The sequence below is a fragment of the Mytilus californianus genome, unplaced genomic scaffold (genome assembly GCF_021869535.1).
Source record: "Mytilus californianus isolate M0D057914Y unplaced genomic scaffold, xbMytCali1.0.p SCAF_8, whole genome shotgun sequence".
In the NCBI taxonomy this organism is placed as follows: Eukaryota; Metazoa; Mollusca; class Bivalvia; order Mytilida; family Mytilidae; genus Mytilus; species Mytilus californianus.
The window spans coordinates 24,641,125-24,665,431 of NW_026262734.1; the positions used below are offsets into that span (position 1 = coordinate 24,641,125).

The following is a 24,307-nucleotide window of genomic DNA, read 5'->3' on the forward strand; positions in this document are numbered from 1 at the left end:
CCCATATATTCAATTTTTGTTGAAATCAAACAAAGTTTAATTTTGTTGGACCCCAACTTGGACCAACTTGAAAACTGGGCTCATAATCAAAAATCTGAACACATGTTTAGATTCAGCATATCAAAGAACCCCAAAAATTCAATTTTTGTTAAAATCAAACTAAGTTTAATTTTGGACCCTTTGGACCTTAATGTAGACCAATTTAAAAAACGGGACCCAAAATTAAAAATCTCAAAACACGGTTAGATTTGGCATATCAAAGAACCCCAATAATTCAATTTTTGATGAAATCAAACAAAGTTTAATTTGGGACCCTTTTGACCTCAATATGAACCAATTTGATAGCGGGCCCACAAATAAAAAATCTAAATACATGGTAAGATTCAGCATATCAAAGAACCCCATATATTCAATTTTTGTTGAAATCAAACAAAGTTTAATTTTGGACCCTAGTTTGGACCAACTTGAAAACTGGGCCAAAAATCTAAAATCTAAATACATGTTTAGATTCAGCATATCAAAGAACCCCATATATTCAATTTTTGTTGAAATCAAACAAAGTTTAATTTTGGACCCCAACTTGGACCAACTTGAAAACTGGGCCCATAATCAAAAATCTAAACACATGTTTAGATTCAGCATATCAAAGAACCCCAAGAATTCAATTTTTGTTAAAATCAAACTAAGTTTAATTTTGGACCCTTTGGACCTTAATGTAGACCAATTTAAAAAACGGGACTTAAAATTAAAAATCTAAATACACGGTTAGATTTGGCATATCAAAGAACCCCAATAATTCAATTTTTGATGAAATCAAACAAAGTTTGATTTTGGACCCTTTTGACCTCAATATGAACCAATTTGATAGCGGGCCCACAAATAAAAAATCTAAATACAAGGTAAGATTCAGCATATCAAAGAACCCTACATATTCAATTTTTGTTGAAATCAAACAAAGTTTAATTTTGGACCCCAATTTGGACCAACTTGAAAACTTGGCCAAAAATCTAAAATCTAAATACATGTTTAGATTCAGCATATCAAAGAACCCCATATATTCAATTTTTGTTGAAATCAAACAAAGTTTAATTTTGTTGGACCCCAACTTGGACCAACTTGAAAACTGGGCTCATAATCAAAAATCTGAACACATGTTTAGATTCAGCATATCAAAGAACCCCAAAAATTCAATTTTTGTTAAAATCAAACTAAGTTTAATTTTGGACCCTTTGGACCTTAATGTAGACCAATTTAAAAAACGGGACCCAAAATTAAAAATCTCAAAACACGGTTAGATTTGGCATATCAAAGAACCCCAATAATTCAATTTTTGATGAAATCAAACAAAGTTTAATTTTGGACCCTTTTGACCTCAATATGAACCAATTTGATAGCGGGCCCACAAATAAAAAATCTAAATACATGGTAAGATTCAGCATATCAAAGAACCCCATATATTCAATTTTTGTTGAAATCAAACAAAGTTTAATTTTGGACCCTAGTTTGGACCAACTTGAAAACTGGGCCAAAAATCTAAAATCTAAATACATGTTTAGATTCAGCATATCAAAGAACCCCATATATTCAATTTTTGTTGAAATCAAACAAAGTTTAATTTTGTTGGACCCCAACTTGGACCAACTTGAAAACTGGGCTCATAATCAAAAATCTGAACACATGTTTAGATTCAGCATATCAAAGAACCCCAAAAATTCAATTTTTGTTAAAATCAAACTAAGTTTAATTTTGGACCCTTTGGACCTTAATGTAGACCAATTTAAAAAACGGGACCCAAAATTAAAAATCTCAAAACACGGTTAGATTTGGCATATCAAAGAACCCCAATAATTCAATTTTTGATGAAATCAAACAAAGTTTAATTTTGGACCCTTTTGACCTCAATATGAACCAATTTGATAGCGGGCCCACAAATAAAAAATCTAAATACATGGTAAGATTCAGCATATCAAAGAACCCCATATATTCAATTTTTGTTGAAATCAAACAAAGTTTAATTTTGGACCCTAGTTTGGACCAACTTGAAAACTGGGCCAAAAATCTAAAATCTAAATACATGTTTAGATTCAGCATATCAAAGAACCCCATATATTCAATTTTTGTTGAAATCAAACAAAGTTTAATTTTGGACCCCAACTTGGACCAACTTGAAAACTGGGCCCATAATCAAAAATCTAAACACATGTTTAGATTCAGCATATCAAAGAACCCCAAGAATTCAATTTTTGTTAAAATCAAACTAAGTTTAATTTTGGACCCTTTGGACCTTAATGTAGACCAATTTAAAAAACGGGACTTAAAATTAAAAATCTAAATACACGGTTAGATTTGGCATATCAAAGAACCCCAATAATTCAATTTTTGATGAAATCAAACAAAGTTTAATTTTGGACCCTTTTGACCTCAATATGAACCAATTTGATAGCGGGATCCACAAATAAAAAATATAAATACATGGTTAGATTCAGCATATCAAAGAACCCCATATATTCAATTTTTGTTTAAATCAAACAAAGTTTAATTTTGGACCCCAATTTGGACCAACTTGAAAACTGGGCCAAAAATCAAAAATCTAAATACATGTTTAGATTCAGCATATCAAAGAACCCCATATATTCAATTTTTGTTAAAATCAAACAAATTTTAATTTTGGACCCTTTGGACCTTAATGTAGACCAATTTGAAAACTGGATCCAAAATTAAAAATCTAAATACATCGTTAGATTCGGCATAACAAATAAATAAATGTGGTCAAAAGTTTTACAAATCTAATGCGCCATACTGTGCAATTAAAGATTACTTCTTGAAATTTTTCAATATTTGAAATTTGAAAAAAAAATAATATTTGAAGAATAATTCTTTTTAATTTCTGAAATCTGAAATGAGTAAAAATTGACCCCCCACAATTTCTTTTTACCCCCCCCCCCCCCCCATTTTTTCCCCCAAACCATAATTACCCATTTAAATTTACCATAGTGCTAACTTAATCTATTTTATAATAGAATTTAAAATATAGTGTCAAATCTTTCATATGGATTTTTTTGTAAAAAAAAAAGATGCAACATTTGCAGATATTTTTACTGGTCCTCCTTTATAAATATGCATTTCTTTAAACATAATTTAAAAGCAGTGTAAGGGAAGTAACCAAAACGTTGTATTTGGATTACCTCCCTTACACTGTTTTAAATTATCTTTATTGTTCATTAACCATTACTTTATACATAATTTAAAAGCAGTGTAAGGGAGATAATTTCAATGATGTATTTGATTTATCTCCCTTACACTGCTTTAAATTATGTTTTGTACTAAAGTATTTGTCCATTAACCAGGACAACCTTGTTTTTCCCCCTTTTTTGCCCCTAATTCTTAAACGGTTTGAGCCATAACCCCTCAAAGCAAATCCTAACCATCCCTTTGTCGTATGGAAACTTGTAGTATAATTTCAGAGAGATCCATACACCGTTCCACAGTTATTGTCTGGAAACTAGAAAATGCTTATTTTTGGCCCCTTTTTGGCCCCTAATTCCTTAACTGTTGGTACCATAACCCCCAAAATCAATCCCCACCTTCCTTTTGTTGTATTGAACCTTATGGTAAAATTTCATAGAGATCCATTCACTTAAACTAAAGTTAGAGTGCGAAAACTAATGCGTCTTCGGACGACGACGCCGACGACGACGTCATACCAATATACGACCACAAAATTTTTTTTGCGGTCGTATAAAAACAGTGCAATAATGTCTGAATTTACATTATATCATCTTCAGAATAGTTTAAATTATTGGAGTATACAATGTATTTGGATATAAATTCCTTAAATTGTACTTGACAAGAAACAGGATTGAAATATTGACCAAATTTCACCTTTCTATCTATCTCTGAAGTTATGGTGTAATGATATAATCCAAGATGTCGAATATAGAACTAGAGGCTCTCAAGAGCCTGTGTCGCTCACCTGTATCTACTGTGGTTTTGGAAATTATGTAAAATAAGGTTAAAATCATAATAAATACCGGGTAGTATTAGATACCCTAATAATGATTGAGGCCAAGTTTGATTTAATTTGGCCCAGTAGTTAAATTAAAAGCATGATGAACATTTTTACCCCATATTAGATTTGCTTTAAATGCTTTAGTTTCAGAGATATAAGCCAAAAACTGCATTTTCCCCCTATGTTATATTTTAAGCCATGTCGGTCATGTTGGTTGACAGGCAGGGTCATCGGACACATTTTTTAAACTAGATACCCTAATGATGATTGTGGCCAAGTTCGGTTAAATTTGGCCCAGTAGTTTCAGAGGAGACGATTTTTGTAAAACGACGGACGATGGACAACGGATGCCAAGTGATGAGAAAAGCACACTTGGCCCATTGGGCCAGGTGAGCTAAACATATTTAACTAGTGACCAAACAACACATTAGTTGACTAATGTCTGTAGTCTATGACAGAAAAGAAATGATATGGGGTATCCATCCATGACACAAAATCAGTTCATGCACACCAAAAACACAAAACACAACGGAAAAGCGCTTTAAACAAGGAATTATTTGAATCTGGAATAATTTTGAATTCTGGAAAATTGATGAAAAATATATGATGAAAACTAACCCAACTAAATAGGGTTAGCCATGCGCGCATGGCTAAGGTGGGTTAGTTAGTTCATACTGAAATGATAGTGAAAGTAACATTAACCTTAGCCATGCACCCTATTTAGTTGGGTTAGTTTTCATCATACATTTCTAATCAATTTTCCAGAATTCAAAATTATTCCGGATTCAAATAATTCCTTGTTTTTATTGCTGTTTTTCATATCAAAGTCACAGTGAGGCCTTTAACATGTAAGTTAATTATCGGTGTTATTTTGTCACAGTTGAATATTTTTGATTTCATAATTCTTGCATTTATCATTCTTTTTATTGCATTGACCATAGGCTTTTTCATTAAAATAATGTAGAAAATGCAAGAAGCTAAACCTTTTTCTGAAGCATTCTCAATTCATTTTGATGCAAAGTCATCAACAATGTCGTGATAACACCAATTGTTGTATGAAATCAGAGGCGCGAAATTATCTGTTTTTATTTTACTGGGAAATCTGAGAATTTCATTGCAACGAATAAGGGTCTGGATGGGGTTTACAGAATAGAGAATAATGGGCAAAAAGTGCAGAATAAAGTGATAAAAAGAACAGAGAAAAATAGGCCAAAAGAATAAAGAAAATATAGAATAACAGGCAAAATAAAAATGGCCTAAAAAATTAAAGAATACTAAAATGAAGGACCACCGCATCCACACCCTCCCAAATGAAATAATGACAATTATTTTTTTTACTGATTACCTTGTTATGCTCTGTGTTCCTATGAAATTTATTTGATAGTCATTAGCACAAAGAACCTCATTGTCAAGACCATTATGCACTATTGATTCAGAAGTCTACATTCATCATAGTATGTCTCTTTAACATTGCTTACAATTAATGTACCTCTATATTAATCTTTATATTATCAATACCTTTGTTTTCTTTGTTTTCTGTTATTTCTCTTTTAGTTTCCTACAATGAAAAAGGGAGTAAATATTAGATCAATTATGTATTTAAAAAATATTATCACAGAGAAGTCACTTTAGTTTCAGGATTAAAAAAAACAAATTTGCAATAAATAAATATATATACTAGTAATGTGTATAAATATGCAAGTTATCATTTTACCACTTCTGAGTAAAATATAAAACCCAACTAATTTTCAAATGAGAACTGTCTCATTCATGAAGCATGATTTACACACAAATGATATCATGTATATGTTGTTGTTTTTGCCAACATGTTTATTCATCCTATTGCATAATTAACCAAATATTTTCATAATCAAATTTATGGCAATTGTGGTTTAATTTTGCAGTCCTCAACGACGAACCAGTAAATTAGTCCAAAACTCTGGAAGTACTAACATATGAATATTATTGGTTTAAATATTGGTTGAGTTATTCCTAGGTAGAAGACATTGTAATTCATTACTACAGGCTTCAAAATATAGTTAAATGCTATAATGTTAGCCATAAGGCTCAGGTCAACAGGTACCCAAATTATTAAGGTACATTTGATATATATACCAGACATAGAATATTTGTCATATTTCAGGTTATGATTGATTAAGAGGTTATGAAGGACTTTTTTCTGAATATTATCAGTAAGTCCCAATTCAGAGCTAAAGCCACCCCTGGAGGTCATATTTGCTAGTTGATCAGCATAAAAGTAAGCAACCCTTAGTAGATCCTAATAAGGGACATACTTTTCTATCATATTTGGTTCAATTAATTTGGGCAGTTCCATACTTTCTTAGTAGCTAATTAATTCCTGCTGGTTGATAAAGCAAAAACACTTTGAAGACATATACACAAACCCTAAATCTATTAGGTTTCATTTGATAAAGCCCTCCGAAGTTTCATCCAATCAGAAAAGCGAAATAGATTTTGTCAGCCATATCTTAATATCCAACAGGAAAACCAATGAAATAAACAAACTTCTTTCAACCATTCAAGATATCTGTCAAGATTTCAATTGCTTTAGTCATGCTGAAGAAGAAGTAAAAGTGTTTGTGGCATTATAATCGCAAAATATTGAATTTTGACTAACTCCCTGAACTGCACATTTTTTAAAGAAAATATTTTTATTTCAAAGGTTCAAAATACATGTACTACAGTCGACTCCACTTAATTTCATACCGCTTAATAGCATAATTAGGTTAATTGCATAGTTTTCTCCTGCACAAAACCATTTCCCATTCATCTAATGTTAAATTGTCCGGTTATATGCATATAGCTCTACAAGTGGCCTGTCGGTTTATTGCATAGAAAATAATCGCCATCTAGACATGCTTAGTTAAAACTGACGATTTTTTTGACCGGAAAAGGCAATTTGGTGAGTGAGACAATATCTGAAAAAGTCAAATTTTGGCAATAGGAAAAACCAAAACAAAAATGTCTTTAGAACCGGTATTTTAATAGCACAAATCGAAGAACACACATTGAGGATCTAGGAACTGTTGTTTGTAATTCAAACAATTGTTAAAGTGGTAACAATGGCATTTTTAAAAATGGTACACAAAATTCCAGTTCTTTCCTGTAACCAAATGGAATCAATTTTAAAAAGTTTCTAATGGGAATAAGGAATAAGTTTAAGATACTATTTGTGGTTTACTAGTATATCCTGCAATAGTTTATCAAATGCCAATTATTTATTTTAGCATTTGCAATACAAAAGGTTAAGAAATATACTAAAATATAGTCCGATATGTCGGTAACATGAAAGAATCTTGAGTAACAGGACAAGTAACAGGACAGAGTTGGAAACAGGAAGGAATTTATTTCAAAACAATTGCTTTATTTCATAGTTAAAGAAAAATACATCATTTCAGATTGGTCACAATTGGACAATAACAGCAAACAATGTCATTTATCTTTTGAAACTGTATTTGCAAGATGAAAAATCTGCCTAGGTAATGAAAAATTCTAAAATAAATTCCTTTCTGTTACCATCTACTATACTAGAATTGCACAATGTTCTCTGCTGTTATCAAAAGTAAAAAACCTGTCTTTTCATTCAATATACTGCATATTATGTTGAGATTTATTTAATATGATGATCATAACTTATATTAAATGAAATGTTTGACATATAGTAGATTAACTTTGTGAATGTAACAGAAAGGAATTACACAGTACTTTTTGTCCTTTTATTCGAATTGTGTAGAAGTTTACTTCCATCTACATATCAATTTAATAAGATACTATAAAAACACATTTACTGTTATAGTGCCGACAATGAAATATTCTCAGAAGGTACACAAAAAGGCTGTAACAGGAGAGAACAACAAAATTATTTTTCTCTAAATTCTGATCTTTGGGGAGTTCGGATTTTTCAAACTGGCTGCCATTCACCTATACATATGGAGTCATACATTCAAGAAATGATGCTCTTCTCATTGCATTACAAGAAATAAAATCTTGGTCTTTCAAACGTTTCCACTGGTGAAAAAACCCAGTGGTAGCAGGAGGGAAATTACCCTTTGGGACAAAATTTAAAAGACCCTTAAAAATGCAAAATTTTATCACATGCTTTAGTTATAACAAAATCAGACCATTAAGGGACAAGTTTTCAATATAATCTATCATATTTGTGAAAATCAGAAGCCTGTTTACTTAATTTAGATATTCTTTGAATGATTTAGTTGTCAGAAAACAACACCGGACACCATGATTTTTGGGGGGGTTGAACATTTAAATTATTATATTTTATTAGAATAAATATAAGAAAGAGTGTTTAATTGGCAATAGTTGGTGCATAATATACTCTAGTTATATAATACTGTAACTGTAAATTTTCCAAAAAGATGCCTGAATAAAAATATAATTGCTGGTGAAAGATGGAACATGGAAAAAAGACTTTTTCAGATATTGTCTCGAGTATATTTTTCATGAATGCATCAATATTTTCGTTATTATATCATGTTTACTTTTGTGTTATTTAAATAAAGTTTTAAAACAGTTTCTTTCGTGTTTATATGATGGAATTTGATTTAAAAATAAACCTTGATGTCTACATGTAACAGCCATTATGTTCCGTCAGTTACTTTGTTCCGGCGGAACTTTTCAACTAGTTTTTTCGTCTCGATGGAACTTTCCAACTAGTTGTTTTATTCCGAGTGCAGTCTAAAAGTTCTGGAAAAAAAGTAGCTAGTTGAAAAGTCCCGGAACAATGTAGCTAGTTGAATAGTTAACCCTAACCCTAACCCTAACCCTAACCTAACCTTAACCCTTACCCTTACCCTAACCCTAACCCTAACCTAACCCTAACCCTTACCCTAACCCTAACCTAACCCTAACCCTAACCCTAACCCTTACCCTTACCCTAACCCTAACCCTAACCTAACCCTAACCCTTACCCTAACCCTAACCCTAACCTAACCCTAACCCTTACCCTTACCCTAACCCTAACCCTAACCCTAACCCTAACCCTAACCTAACCCTTACCCTAACCCTAACAAAGAGGAACTTTGTGACTAGTTGATAAGTTCTGTTTGACTTTTGTGGCTAGTATCTTTGTTCCCCTTTGAAGAGGTTCAAAGATAATATGTTGCGCTTTTACTTTGCATCAATTCTACAAATGGAACTTTGTGGCTGGTTGATAAGTTCCGTTGGAACTTTTGGGCTAGTTTGTTAGTTCCGGTTTTGACTTATTTTGCCAAAGAGGAACTTTGTGGCTAGTTGATAAGTTCCTTTTGACTTTTTTAATCTTGGTTTCCCTTTGAAAGGTTCAAATATAATATGTTGCGCTTTTACTTTGCATCAATTCTCCAAATGGAACTTTCTGCCTGGTTGATAAGTTCTTGATAAGTTCTGTTGGAACTTTTGGGCTAGTTTGTTAGTTCCGGTTTTGACTAATTTGGCAAAAAGGAACTTTCTAACTAGTTGATATGTTCCGTTGGAACTTTTCAACTAGTCACTTTGTTCCGGTTGAACTTTTAAACCAGAGGAAGAACAAAGTAACTAGTTAATAAGTTCCTCCGGAACTTTTCGGCTAGTTAGTTCTTTCCGCCCGGAACTTTCCAACGTCGGAACAAAAGAGCATTTACACTCACAGGTAAAGTTTCCCATGTTCTATTTTAAGCCTCGAGGTCATAAAAATGTCAAACAGGTAATTGTTGTAAAAACACTGACCATTCTATCTCAAAAGGTGTTAATAATTGATTTGATTTCAAACATTGTCCATAAATTACATTTGGGGTGAATTTTAAAAACAATAACTCCTGCTAATTATCGATCATTATCCAATGTGAACTCTCGTAATTGGGCTTGGGGTGATCTGCATTTATGTTATTAAGTTAAAGTACAGGGGATTTATATATGGTTAAAAAATTTTATACATCAATCACACAGGCACTTGTCTCAGAATTTTATTTTCATATATACCTTAATATAACACATATATGTGACCTTTAACAGCAGGATCTCTGGGAAATCGAGAATAAATTTTCCCATAACTAAATAGGTTTTTTCGCAAATATGCAAGATTACAGTCAAACCACTTTTGGTGTTTAACCCCCTTACCCGTTTGGGCTTTACGCCTTTTAAGAGATAAGTTTCGAAACTAACGAGGTTAAATAAACAGTGTTACTTCACTGTGCAAGCTGTACATACTGCATATTAAAGGTAGTTCATTACACATCTATTGTTAAAATGATTATAAACAGTGTAGTATTGTTAAACAGTTTATTTTAATCAAAGCGTAACAATGAACATTGTACGTACGGGTCATAGAAACAAATCTATTTTTAGAACAATTTGTTTTATTTTCGTATCCCTGTAAAGGAAACGTCGGTACGCAAATAAACTAAAACAAAATGTGTTTATAATCTTTATTGAAAGAATACAAAATAAAATAACATGTATGACACTAGACATATAACTTTTATTAGAATAAATCAACATTCAATATGTTGTAAGTGGATTATAGACGTTCATCTTTCTTCAGGGATTTCCTTTACTGATCTTTACTGTCGATGTTATTTGACTTCGTAATTTGGCATTTCGGATATACACATGATATAAGCATACTCCGCTTTATTGCATAATTTTGTCTGACAAATAGGCTATGCAAATAACCGGAATCGACTGCAGTATGCTTGGAAGGACAAACAAACATATATAAACATGTTACAATTCAAAATGGGATACTGGAGTTATCATTCAAAAACAATGACTAAGCAAGGACTATTATGCTTAGATATTAAAAGTCTATAGAAACCCAAAGTGTTACCAATACTTTCTTCAGAGTCCAAGTATACATATAAACCATTTGTGGCATATACTTAAAACAAATTGGGCAAGTTTAATATAATGCTCTTTCTACGCAAAAAAATATTAGTTGTTTATATAATTGAGTGCTTTGTGACGTGAAAGTTTCATAATGAATGGAAGTTACACAAGAAAATTTTGAAGGAAATAGGTACTTACATTTAATCTCAGTGTTTTGGTTTTTTTTTTATTATCGTTCATCAATATCAGTGTGGATTTTTAATTATCTTTTCATCAATCTAACATTATACTGGGAAACTGATTTTGTCCGCCTACATATACAATGATTTCATCTTATAAGAGACAATTTCTAAATGAGTGTTGAAAGATGTTGTAGTTACTGTTCTACTACAAAATAAGTAAACGACTGCAGTTTAATTAGAAGGTATGTAAAGTATAAATTAAAATATGTTAAGGGTAAAGACAACAAAGAAATTTAGGGCTGCCCTGATACTGAAATCATGTAGATATGGTATGATTGCCAATGAGACAACTCTCCACCAATGACCAAATCATGTAGATAGATGTGGTATGATTGCCAATGAGACAACTATACACCAGAGACCAAATCATGTAGATGTGGTATGATTGCCAATGAGACAACTCTCCACCAGAGACCAAATGAAGTGGTATAACTGCCAATGAGACAACTCTCAACCAGAGACCAAATGTTGTAGATGTGGTATGATTGCCAATAAGATAACTTTCCAACAGAGACCAAATGATGTAGATGTGCTATGATTGCCAATGAGAAAACTCTCCACCAGAGACCAAATGATGAAGATGTGGTATGATTGCCAATGAGAAAACACTTCACCAGAGACCAAATGATGTAGATGTACTTTGATGGCCAATGAGACCACTCTCCACCAGAGACCAAATGATGTAGATGTGCTATGATTGCCAATGAGAAAACTCTCCACCAGAGACCAAATGATGAAGATGTGGTATGATTGCCAATGAGAAAACACTTCACCAGAGACCAAATGATGAAGATGTGGTATGATTGCCAATGAGAAAACACTTCACCAGAGACCAAATCATGTAGATGTGGTATGATTGCCAATGAGAGAACTCTCCACCAGAGACCAAATGATGTAGATGTGGAATGTTTGCCAATGAGACAACTGATGATCTCTCCACCAGAGACCAAATCATGTAGATGTGGTATGATTGCCAATGAGAGAACTCTCCACCAGAGACCAAATGATGTACGGTAGATAGTTTGTTTCAGTAAAATTAAATTACATATCAGTTGTATATGATTCCCTGATTTTGATTGGCAGAGGTATTCCAAAAGTTATAAGCTATTTCTGTATACTGTGGATTCATTTATTTTCAGGGGTACCCATTTTCATTGATAGAGAAAAACTGACAGTTTGGTGCTTAATTGATTTTGTGGTTCTGCCAAACTCTGCATACAAACTTTTATAGACAATTTGTAATTTGTTGAACATTTAAATTAAAGGTTCACTTGTATCCACAAAGTCCACAACAATTGGTATCCAATGAACAATAATGAATTCACAGTAAAATCCAACATCTTTGACTACACATGTTCTCTGTGATAATGTTAAAACAATTAAAAGTCTTGGTTTAACTGGTTATGTCATGACTGTAACATAAAACTAGAGGCTCTAAAGAGCCTGTGTCGCTCACCTTGGTCTATGTGCATATTAAACAAAGGACACAGATGGATTCATGACAGAATTGTGTTTTGGTGATGTGTTTGTAGATCTTACTTTACTGAACATTCTTGATGCTTACAATTATCTCTATCTTTAATGAACTTGGCCCAGTAGTTTCAGTTGAAATTATTTTGTAAACATTTACAAAATTTATGAAAATTGTTAAAAATTGATTATAAAGGGCAATAACTCCTAAAGGGGTCAATTGACCATTTTGGTCATGTTGACTTTTTGTAGGTCTTACTTTGCTGTACATTATTGCTGTTTACGTTTATCTCTATCTATAATAATATTCAAGATAATAACCAAAAGCTTCAAAATTTTCTTAAAATTACCAATTCAGGGGCAGCAACCCAACAACGTGTTGCCTGATTTGTCTGAAAATTTCAGGGCAGATAGATCTTGACATAATGAACAATTTTAACCTCGTCAGATTTGCTCTAAATGCTTTGGTTTCAGAGATATGAGCCAAAAACTGCATTTTACCCTATGTACTATTTTTTAGCCATGTCGGCCATCTTGGTTCGCAGGCGGGGTCATCAGACATATTTTTTAAACTAGATACCCTAATGATGATTGTGGACAAGTTTGGTTAAATTTGTCTTAGTAGTTTCAGAGGAGAAGATTTTTTGTTAAAGATTACAAAAATTTACGAAAAATGGTGAAAAATTGACTATAAAGGGCAATAACTCCTTAAGGGGTCAACTGACCATTTTGGTTAAGTTGACCTATTTGTAGATCTCACTTTGTTGAACATTATTGCTGTTTACAGTTTATCTCTATCTATTATCATATTCAAGATAATAACAAAAAACGGCAAAATTTCCTTAAAATTACCAATTCAGGGGCAGCAACCCAACAACGGGTTGTCCGATTCATCTGAAAATTTCAGGGCAGATAGATCTTGACTTGATAAACAATTTTACCCCATGTCAGATTTGCTCTAAATGCTTTGGTTTCAGAGATATAAGCCAAAATCTACATTTTACCCCTATGTTCTATTTTTAGCCATGGTGGCCATCTTGGTTGGTTTGCCGGGTCACCTGACACATTTTTTAAACTAGATACCCCAATGATGATTGTGGCCAAGTTTAGTTTAATTTGGCCAAGTAGTTTCAGAGGAGAAGATTTTTGTAAAAGTTAACGACGACGGACGACGACGACGACGGACGCCAAGTGATGAGAAAAGCTCACTTGCCCCTTTGGGCCAGGTGAGCTAAAAATGAAACTATAAAAAATAAATGCTTCTTTTTGAAATTTATAAGGGTTGTAAAAGGGTTGCCCATCCATACATCTTAATTATGAAGGACTTCTGTGCTTCATAAGGAATGTGCTTTTGGGCAATGCTCTCACACCACAATAAAGTTACAAAAAGCAGCATTCAATTCTGAAATGAAATAATGCAGATATTCAATAGATCAGTCTTCGTGTTTATAATACCTAGCCCATTACAATATTTGGCAAAGTTTGGATACATTCCTTAGAAAAATTGTAATTTGTTGAACATTTAAATTCGTGGTTCCCCAGATCCCAAGAAATCCATGAAAATTGGTATCCAACGAATATTAATGATTCCACAGTATTTGATTTTTACAGATCTTAACAAATTTCAACTAGCAGACATGGCCAACAAAAGTATTTCAGGAGAAATTTGAAGTCTATTGCTAAACTTATTTGCACAAAATACTTTTTTATTGGGTTTGTTCTGCTCATAATTACTGAAAATAAAGATCAATCATTTTATACATGTTTTAAATTAAACTGTGGATACATGTCTTGCCGGTATGTAATTTTGATAGTAAAATGCAAATGTTGAAATTTAAAACAGCAATACTTAATAACATGTTAATTATGCAAAATACTTTTAAGTCTAGGAACAATGATTGAAAGAACAGGGCCAAATAATTTTTGAGATATAAGATATGCCTATGCTATTTAACAACTGCATACCAAATATCATTGACCTATCATAAGTGGTTCCCCTTAAACAGACCTAATCACCAACTTTAACATGTAAACTATGCAAAAGTTTCAAAGTCATTAGACCACGAATGAGGGGGCAGGACCAAATAATCTCCATGGAAATCAGATGCGTCAATGCTTATATAAGTGCATATCAAATATTTTTGAATGACCATTTGTGGTTCCCCTTAAAGTGACCTAATCACAAACTTTAGAAAAGCTTCAGGAAACATCATACCCAAGATTTGCTTTTTGAATAAGCTCAGCATCTCGTGCTCCTTTAATATACCTTATTTTTTACTTCTTGATTTTGGAAACCATAGAAAAGAGGAAATTTTACCAATTTTGAAATGAAAGATTTTTTCTTATTAATATTAGCTGTCATGTGAAATATTTAATTTGAAAGTACATTTAATGCCAGGGAATCTGCATTTCTTATATTAGTATTTTTGATTGATTGTTGCTTTTTCCAGTTGCAATTATTTCATACATATTCAGAACCACTAGTATTCAAAGGTTGAGAGTAAGATGTAAAGGGGATGTAAACTTTTGGACCTTATTTCTCATCTAATGCCAATATATAAATACTATTTGAAAGATTTAGAAACTTAGTTCAAGACACCTATAATTCCTTGTTTATAGCTAATGCCTTAACCATAGTATGACCCATGAAAGCAAAAAAAAACTTATTTCCAATGGGGTTCTTATAGTCTGGATAATCAAAAAAACAATTTATCATTCATTTTATCATACTACATTTCCTTATCATTAATTATAAATTTAAAATGAATAATTAAATACATTGAAGATGTGAAACTGAAACTATGTTATCTTCCTGTTTTAGTGACGAGAAAAATTTCCCAGTTCACACTTCTGTAAGAGGAAATTTCATTACTATTTAATGACAAAGTATGGGAAATGCCTGCTAAGTTAAAGTTTCTTACAAAAACTTCCTCATTTCAAATAATTTTATGAAAAGTAGTACTGTAACATTAAATACAAAATTTATCAAATATGGAACAAGGAAAAATTGTCTGATGTAGACTTCAATTGTAATTTATAATTATGAGTTATTTCAGTTAACATATTAGGTAAAAAAGATGTGCCAGTTTCATCAGAAATATAAAAAAAAGAATATTAAAAGAAATCAGACTTCATTAGATAAGTGTGAAATAGAAAATTGCCAGCTCCAAATTTGACTACACAATTACCTCAAACAATATGTAAAAAAGACATTGTTTTGTTTATTTTAAAGGACAATCATAAGAAAATCAACACTAACCATTACAAGGATAAACAAATATCTAGACTATCATACAGCACCAGATACCATTACAAGGATAAAAGACAAACTAAACAATAATACAGTACCAGAAACCAGAAAGCATTACAAGAATAAAAGTCAACCTAGACAAGTATACAGTACCAGTAAAAGAAAAGAAGAGTAGAGCAAATATTGGACAATTTGACAGGAATATCTATAAACCATTACAAGGCTAGAGAGAATATCTAGACAATTATACAGTACCATCAAGAAACCATCGCAAAGGAGAGAGAGAATATCTAGACAATTATACAGTACCATCAAGAAACCATCGCAAGGAGAGAGAGAATATCTAGACAATTATACAGTACCATCCATAAACCATTACAAGGATAAAAGACTATCAGAACAACTATACAGGATCATCATCCAGAAGCAATCACAAAGAAAAAAGAGAAAAAATATCTGGAAAGTAATGCAGCATCATTGTACTATTTAGAATCCCTACAAAGTTAAAGACTATGTCTCACAGTAAAACAGAATCCTTACATTTTTATAAATTTTTGTGTCAGAAGATTGGATCAGAGACAATAGTAAGAGCTAGACGATTGACATCTATAAGTGATAACACAACAAATTTCTGCAAACTTATTCCTTTCATAACCAGTGGAAGTAAGGGAGAAGGACTGGATCTTGAAGGTAGTGACTTTGATATAATGATAATTGATCCTTTCTATGTAGTTTACGAATCAGATAAAGATGTTGTCAAGGATTGGAGGAAAGTGTTAGTCATGGATACCGAGGACACACAGCCGTGTTTTACACAACTACAATTATATACCAATATTAATAACTTATCAAATTATTTCAAACAACAGCTACAACAACACAGAGGAAAAAACCTACTTTCAAGTGAGCTTTACAAATCACAATGCTTAAAAAAATTCAAAAATTTCTGGCCACAGATGAAACTAGATATTCATGGTCCATGCTTATCAGACTTAAATGGTTCAATGGATTTTGCATGCAGTATTAAATGTAATCAGTGGGTATCTCAGGCACAACCATGGATTTCAAGACCACGTTCAATATGGCCTTCACCTGAACTTATTTCCAAAATAACTTCATGCGGGAATTTATTTGTTCCAATCGGCAACAAGGGATCCATAAATGAGAATCTTCAATGGCGAATATCCTTTTCTATTGCAGAGAAGATATTGATATATTCTTTCAGTCATACCCAGTTACTATGCTATGCTTTGCTAAAGGTATTATTGAAAGAAATAGTAAATGGAGAGGAAGACTTAAAAGATTTATTGTGTTCATACTTTTTGAAGACCCTTATGTTTTGGATGTCAGAAGAAACTGAAACATCAGTCTGGAGACCCGATAATATCATTCCCTGTTTTAAGGCCTGTTTAAAAAGGTTATTATACTGTATAGAGTATTCAACATTGTTACATTATTTCATTCCTGATAACAACTTATTTTATTCAAGGTTCAACAGTAAACAAAGGAACTCATTAATCAATAACCTAAAACAATCATACCAGAAAGGAATTCAGATTTTCTCATCATCTCAGACCTTACATGATTACAGAAGATTTCCATGTGAAACTACAAGATCAGTGTGTGAAATAACTACATTAATGAAAATAATTGTGGAGAACCTACAGTTACCTATTTCAAACACCTTACCCTTATTGAACACTTTGCTGCATCATTGTAAAACTGACTTATCCAGAGTCATCTTTAAACTGTCAACTGCAAGGGCATATCAAATAATGCATTTTGCGCTACCACATATAAATAACCCAAACAATAAACAGCAGTACAAGTTCTATAAAAATGACCTCAGCAAGTTGTTGGTTGGTGTACAGTCAGATTCAGTATCAGGGTGGCTAACATTGGCTTCTTTCTTCTATGGTCACAAAAATTATTTAACATCAATAGATATAATAAATTACACTTTGTCAAAATGTACAGATGAATCATCTTTGTCAAAGATTACACTGAAACAGACAAAGAAACTGAAGCTAATATCACTAGTTAAGAAACTACCATCTCCATATTTCTTATTTTACAACTTGTCAATTAATTTAATCATCCCAATGGAACTAAAGTCTCCTCATGCCTTTGATTTCACGATATCAATAGGTTCCATACCATTTGCACATTTCCTCCATTTTCTGTGTTGTTACCATCTCCAGGACTTTAAATCAAGTCGTTATTGTATAAACAAGTTATTAGAAACAGTTTGGGATTACATTCCACCAAGAGAAATGTATATGTATGATATATATAATTTAATTTCACTGGGAATAGCTTTTCAGATGTTAGGTGAGAGAGATTTAGCAAGAAAATATTTTCGTATTGCTGCACAGATGGATCTGTATAATTTTACAAGTGCTGCATTTAGACTGCATCAACTCTGCTGAGGCCTGAGTTATGACAATATGATTGGGAACATTTGCATATATTTATTTATACATGTGTATTGAATCTAAACTTACAAATATCTAAGGGTAAATCTGGTGACCTATAGATGCTAATTTAACCTCTACGTCATTTGGTCTCTGATGGAGAGTTGTCTCATTGTCAATCATACTACATCTTCATATTTTCATGTAATAAAACTAATTTTGATATTACCAAAACACAGTCATTGTTAACACTAGATATAGAATTGAGTGAAGCCCATTTTTTTATAACTTTTCTTAGGTAATAAGATCTGACTGACATGGTCAAACAAGATTTGTATGTGTTATAGTAAAATTCCTTGTACTAATATCTTAAAATGAAATTAAAATCTTCCCTGAAATCACACAAAACAAGTAATGAATAGCTTTATAACACTTCTGTTAACAATAGGCTTCAAGGAGTCTAAACCACTCACATAGTAATCACTCTAACTGCATTCTTAATGATGAATAACTTAAGCCATTGACTGTTCAAGTCAAATTAATTTTCAAATGAAAAAACGTTTTTGAGGACAAGCTTTTTACAGTCATTTTCTGTGCGGAATATGAATTCACCCATTAAAAAAAATATTGGATTTTCAATTATTTAAGCCTTGAGCATCATTAGTACTGAATAGACATTAATTGTAAAAATATGCATCTGTGGTAGCAAAATTGATACATGTTGATATGAAATGTATGGATTGTTTTGTGAATTTACTATTCAATATACCAGTTATTCACCTGTATGCACATTTACAAAGGAGGAGGTATGATCAGAGCCATTATCTGGTCCCTGAAATTCTAAAAATATACAAATTATTCAAGCCTTCAAAATCAGGTTAAGGTAATTGATCAATGAACATGCTGTTATACTCAGGAGTCTTTAGTGAAGAAAGGTCAGCTGTGATGTCACTTTGATGTTAGTAACATGTTGAAATTAACATATTTGACCTATAGCTAAAAGGACCATTTTGAACACAAATTTTGGAAAAATTAGATATGAGCCAAGATCTTACCAAGAAAAATATTTTACACACATTAACACCTTTGTAAAATACATCTAGTAGCAAAATATCTGTTTGGGTAAAGCCTTGGAAAATATAAAAAATAAATGGAAAGATCTCAAAATGAGGCTATTTTTGCAGTTTTGGCAATTTTTCTCTATATGCAAGAAGTTTGAAGCACAATTTTGTATGACAAAATTCTAAATATCAATTATACTGATGTTTGACAAACTTAAGTTTTACAAATGTTGAAGTGAATCTTTTTTGGAAGATTTTTAATACTTCTTGATTTTCTAATTGAAGGGGCTAAAAAAATGACCTGATCATACCTCCTCCCTTCACAACTGTTTGTTATTATATATCTCATTTTGTTATAATGAAATAACCATGTAACTGTTATATAGTTTTAAAGTCAATATATCATATTACTTCAGAGCATATATTTATTATGATCAAATCATCATGTACATTGTTGTATAGTATTAGAGTCAATAAATCATTCCACTTCACAGTATTTTCACTTTGCCTATAATTACTGAAATATATTAACTACGAATAAGTAAGTCATGGTAGGTGTGTTCTGAGACTACTTTTATATAGTATTCTCAAGTGTGTTTAAGTGAAGTTCATGAGATTACAAAATATTGAGTCATTCATAGCAGACAGATTAAAGCAATTAAGGATAATTGCAACACTGTTTCAAAATTACATGCTTCTCAGGAGCGGATCCAGCCATTTTTAAAAGTGGAAGGGGGTTCCAACCCAGGATAAAGGGGGGGGTGGTGTTCAAACCATATGTTGCCATTCAAAAGCATTGATCGTCAAAAAAAAAGAGGGAGGGGGGGGTTCCAACCCACGAATTCCCTCCCTCCCCACTGGATCCGCCACTTCTTTTTAAAAGACTGCTATATAGATAAATCCTTGTTTTTAAGATTTAATTAAGCCATTGAAAATTTGGCAGGAAATGATTCTCACTAGATTTTTCATACATTTAACATTGGTACCTTTTTTCTTTCAAAAACTGTGGGCAATTTTTCCTTATGGGACAATATGGATAAAAACAGAGGATTCCCAATATCAGACAAAAATTCAAAAGCAAGAGCAATGAACATCCTTAATAACTAGTTGTTTGTTTCTGATTAATGTTCAATTGAGCGTCAAAAAATGTGTTGAAGGGTTTCTTCCACAAAATAAGTAGGTCAGTTTTTTGTCTTGAGTACTGTTCCAGGATTTTTAATATTGTTTTACTGTATGTCCTGTAAAAACCTGCATAGTTCAGCTACAAACAGGATGCCCACGAACTTGACCAAAGAAATAAAAGACAGCACATAAAATGAAAAGTAGACCCGCTGTGTTGGCTGAAAAATACTCCCTACTTCATGGGGCCAGCTAAGGTAGCCATATTCTAACACCAATACCACCATTTTTAAAAATGCACTCAACTCTCAGAATTGAGAAAAAAACACACTGTGTATAAAGGAAGAAACTATATATATATATATATATGAACAAGGAGTTGTGGTATGATTGCCAATGAGACAACTATCCCCTGAGTCCAAATGATGGGGATGTACGCAACTGTTCTTTAACTCTGATATTAAATAAATGGAGAATGTGTCCATGGGACACAGATGATGCCCCTGCTTGCATGTAACGTTATAAAGGGATATAACTAGAGAACTGTGAAAGTGACTCTTCCCAAATTTGAACTTTATCTGTGTTTGGTGGTCATAAGCTTTGTGTATCAGTTTCATAACAATTGGTCATGGGAAACTAATTTAATTTAATCTAAAGTTAGAGAACAGATACCAATTACGGGACATACATATGGATGTACAAGGGTAAACCTTAATGCCCCCTCTGCTAAGGCGGGGGCATAAAAAGAGGTAGAAGATACCAAGGGGATATTCAAAACTCATAAGTCTTTAAAATTTCAAGGGGGTGATTTCAACTTTACAGCTTGGAACCTTGGTTCAAAAGCTTCTAAAGAGGAGGTATGATCAGGCCACATTTTTTGGCCATTGAATTTCGATAAGATATTTTCAGGAACATATGTGTATAGGACATCATGTAGTACTTGCACTATAATATGTACATCATACCTTCCTCTGTTGGTCTCATGTAGATAGTTGTCTCGTTGGCAATCATACTACATCCTCTTATTTTTATAATGTTCAGTAAAGTGTGAAAAGTGGGTAAAAAAATAAATGTACTTTGAATTCTAATTCCATAACTTAGACAGGGGGTCTTGTTCAGAAACTATTGTTATTTTGCAAATTAAATAGTACAATTTTCATAATATCAACAGGTGAAGTCATTTTAAAAACTATAGATGTTCCAGTTTATTTCATCAAAGTTAGGTTAGTATGCCTTTTACCACTTTAGACTCGGAATCTATAAGAACTGCTGGTTGACTTTAAGTGACAAATGGTATCATCAGTCCAGTAGTCAGTGTTTTGCCCCGGACATGATTTAAGGAATGTATTTCTAACAAATTTTGTTCATAAATTAAGAAATTACATAAGAAATAAATGGGGAATGTGTCCATGGGACACAAATGATGCCCCCGCTTGCATATCATATAAAGTTATAATGGGACATAACTGAAGAACAGTAAAAGTCAAGCTACCAAAATTTGTACTTGATCTGAGTTTTGTGGTAATAAGCACTGTGTATGTTTCATAACATTTGGTTGAGGCAAACTTAAGATAGAGAACAGAAACAAAAAATTCAGCAATTTTTCCATTTGTAAAGGGGCATAACTCTAGAACGGTTAAAGTGACACCACCAAAATTCAAACTTGATCTGTGTTTTGTGGTAGTAAGCATTTTGTATAAGTTTCATAACATTTGGTTGAGGCAAACTAAAGTTAGAGAACGGAAACCAACTTTGGGACGTACGAACAGACGTACGTACGTACAGACAAACAAGGGTAAAACTTAATGCCCCCTCAGCTATGCCGGGGGCATAATTAAGGTTCCAACTCCATCAGATAAGTTGGTCTTTATAGATGGTTTTCACTAATTTTATTTCCTCTTATGGTCATTTAGCTAGTCAAGTTTTGAGATCACCCCAGGTTTTTGGTGGGGTTTGGGTTGCTCTTGCAGTCATTATTTTTCTGTGTTGTTTATTATTTTGTTGTTTGTCTTTTGATCCTTTTCTTTTTTTGACATGTCTTTGTCAGTTTATTTTCGACTTATGAGTTTAAATGTCCCTTTAGTATCTTTCTCCTCTTTATGATACATCCATGGTTTTCAAATTTTGAGATTTGAACCTTCCTGGTGAAGATAAATCTAGACAGGAGTGCACATGCTAATATGTCTTGTCTGATGTATTGATCATGATTGATTTATGTTAAACATCTATAAGATAAAAGTTTAACTACAAGTAACACATAAACTTAACATTTTTAATGAGCCATGAAAATTATGTCAAGATCAGATGAACCATGAAAGATTGACATGTATACCTAACAATCATTTCTTATACCACATATAGTTGACTTACTGCTTATAGAATCCAAGAAATAGAACTATTCACAAAAAAATTAACATTAACTAATAAAACATGAAAATAAGTTCAAGGTCAGATAAAACATGAGGCATCCAGGTCTTCCTTCTTCTGAAATACAAAGCTTTATACAGATAGTTTACACTGCAGCGCTGTACATACCTTTGTGCCGTATTCTGCCACCTCCATTGCAGGCTAGACAAAAATAAAAAATATCTTGCCTTTTTGGCATGATGTTAGTATGATTATGATGGATGTATAGCTGGTTAACGTCCAGTGGAAAATGAAATGCATATTCAGAACAGGAACATGATAATGTGATATGAATTTAAACCCTGCTTTGTAATTGCCCTCATGCTGAGCTGGATATATACATGCTTGTACACATGGTGACAAATAGTCTGCATGTAGCATATCTCTCTAACTGGACTTTTGCTCCTAAACGGTACTTGTGTAGTGGAGAAGCAGTAAATATCTATGAACTCCTGCATTTGAGGCGAGCATGCTACCACTAGACCACAGAGGAGGTAGTATGACAATGAAAGTTATACATTGTCATAAGGACAACAGTATTAAACTACAAATGGTTTACACATGTGATTTTTAGTCATTCTTTAACAATGCCTCTCATCAATAATGGGTTACCTTTGGTGGTAAATATGATTCTCATTTAATATATTTGTAAGTTGTCATGTCATTACCTTAAATTGACTCAGGAACTGTTCTTTAGCTGGTCCCATAGTACTGGTCATCTTTTCTGGTAGGTATGATTTTAGCTTGTCCTCTCTGATGTTAACTGACATTACCTTAAAGTAACATAAAAACACTCAGAAAATCAAAAAGTTACTTTTTGGTATAGTTCTATCTTTTTCAAATAGAACTTTTTACAAGCTTAAGGTTATAACTCTTAAATGATCTGCACATCTACAAATAATTGATAATCTAATGTGTATGTATTACTAGATGTTTTATATTCTATATTAGCCTGAAAAAGGAACAGATTTAATTCTAGTCCATTTTTCTAGAAATTTTTTCATATAAGGCGACACCCCTCACCCATTTAAGTTTTGGGTAAAAAGGAAAAAGAATGTGATATATATAAGACATAAGTGGGCAGGGGCTAAGCTCCTCAGTTATTTTTTTAAGAAAACTGTCATAAATCTTGACTGATCATGCAAAACATCAATTTGTAACGAAATTCACCCATATTTATGACACCACAAATACATCATTAATGACGGAATTGGTGAAAATCTTCTTTAACTGAAACAATTGGACATTTTAATAACATTACATCAGTTAAATTTTTCACATTTTTTGGGTCAAAATTTTGAGTAAGTTAGAACTCCTTTATTATCAAAAATTACTTTGAAGTCAACAATTAAGTGATGTTATAATTTAAGTTAGAGTGCAGAAACGAAAAAATTTGCAATTTTCCAAATTATAAAGGGGCATAACTCTAGAACAGAAAGTGACTCACTGCCCAACATTTGAACTCTGTCTGCAAGTTTTGGTTCTTAGCATTGTGTACAAGTTTTATAAAATTTGAA

General features: G+C 32.4%; 1 protein-coding gene across 4 annotated transcripts in view; it reads right to left on the reverse strand.

The window, feature by feature from the left end:
- Positions 1-24,307, reverse strand: part of LOC127712542 (uncharacterized) — a 173,191-nt gene that overhangs the window by 15,398 nt on the left and 133,486 nt on the right. For all 4 annotated transcript variants that reach the window (XM_052219031.1, XM_052219030.1, XM_052219032.1 and 1 more), the window contains 2 exons: positions 23,459-23,563; positions 5,528-5,567 (listed from right to left, as the gene is read on the reverse strand). In XM_052219031.1, coding sequence (XP_052074991.1) covers positions 5,528-5,567; positions 23,459-23,563 — 145 coding nt within the window. The remainder of the gene's footprint in view (positions 1-5,527; positions 5,568-23,458; positions 23,564-24,307) is intronic.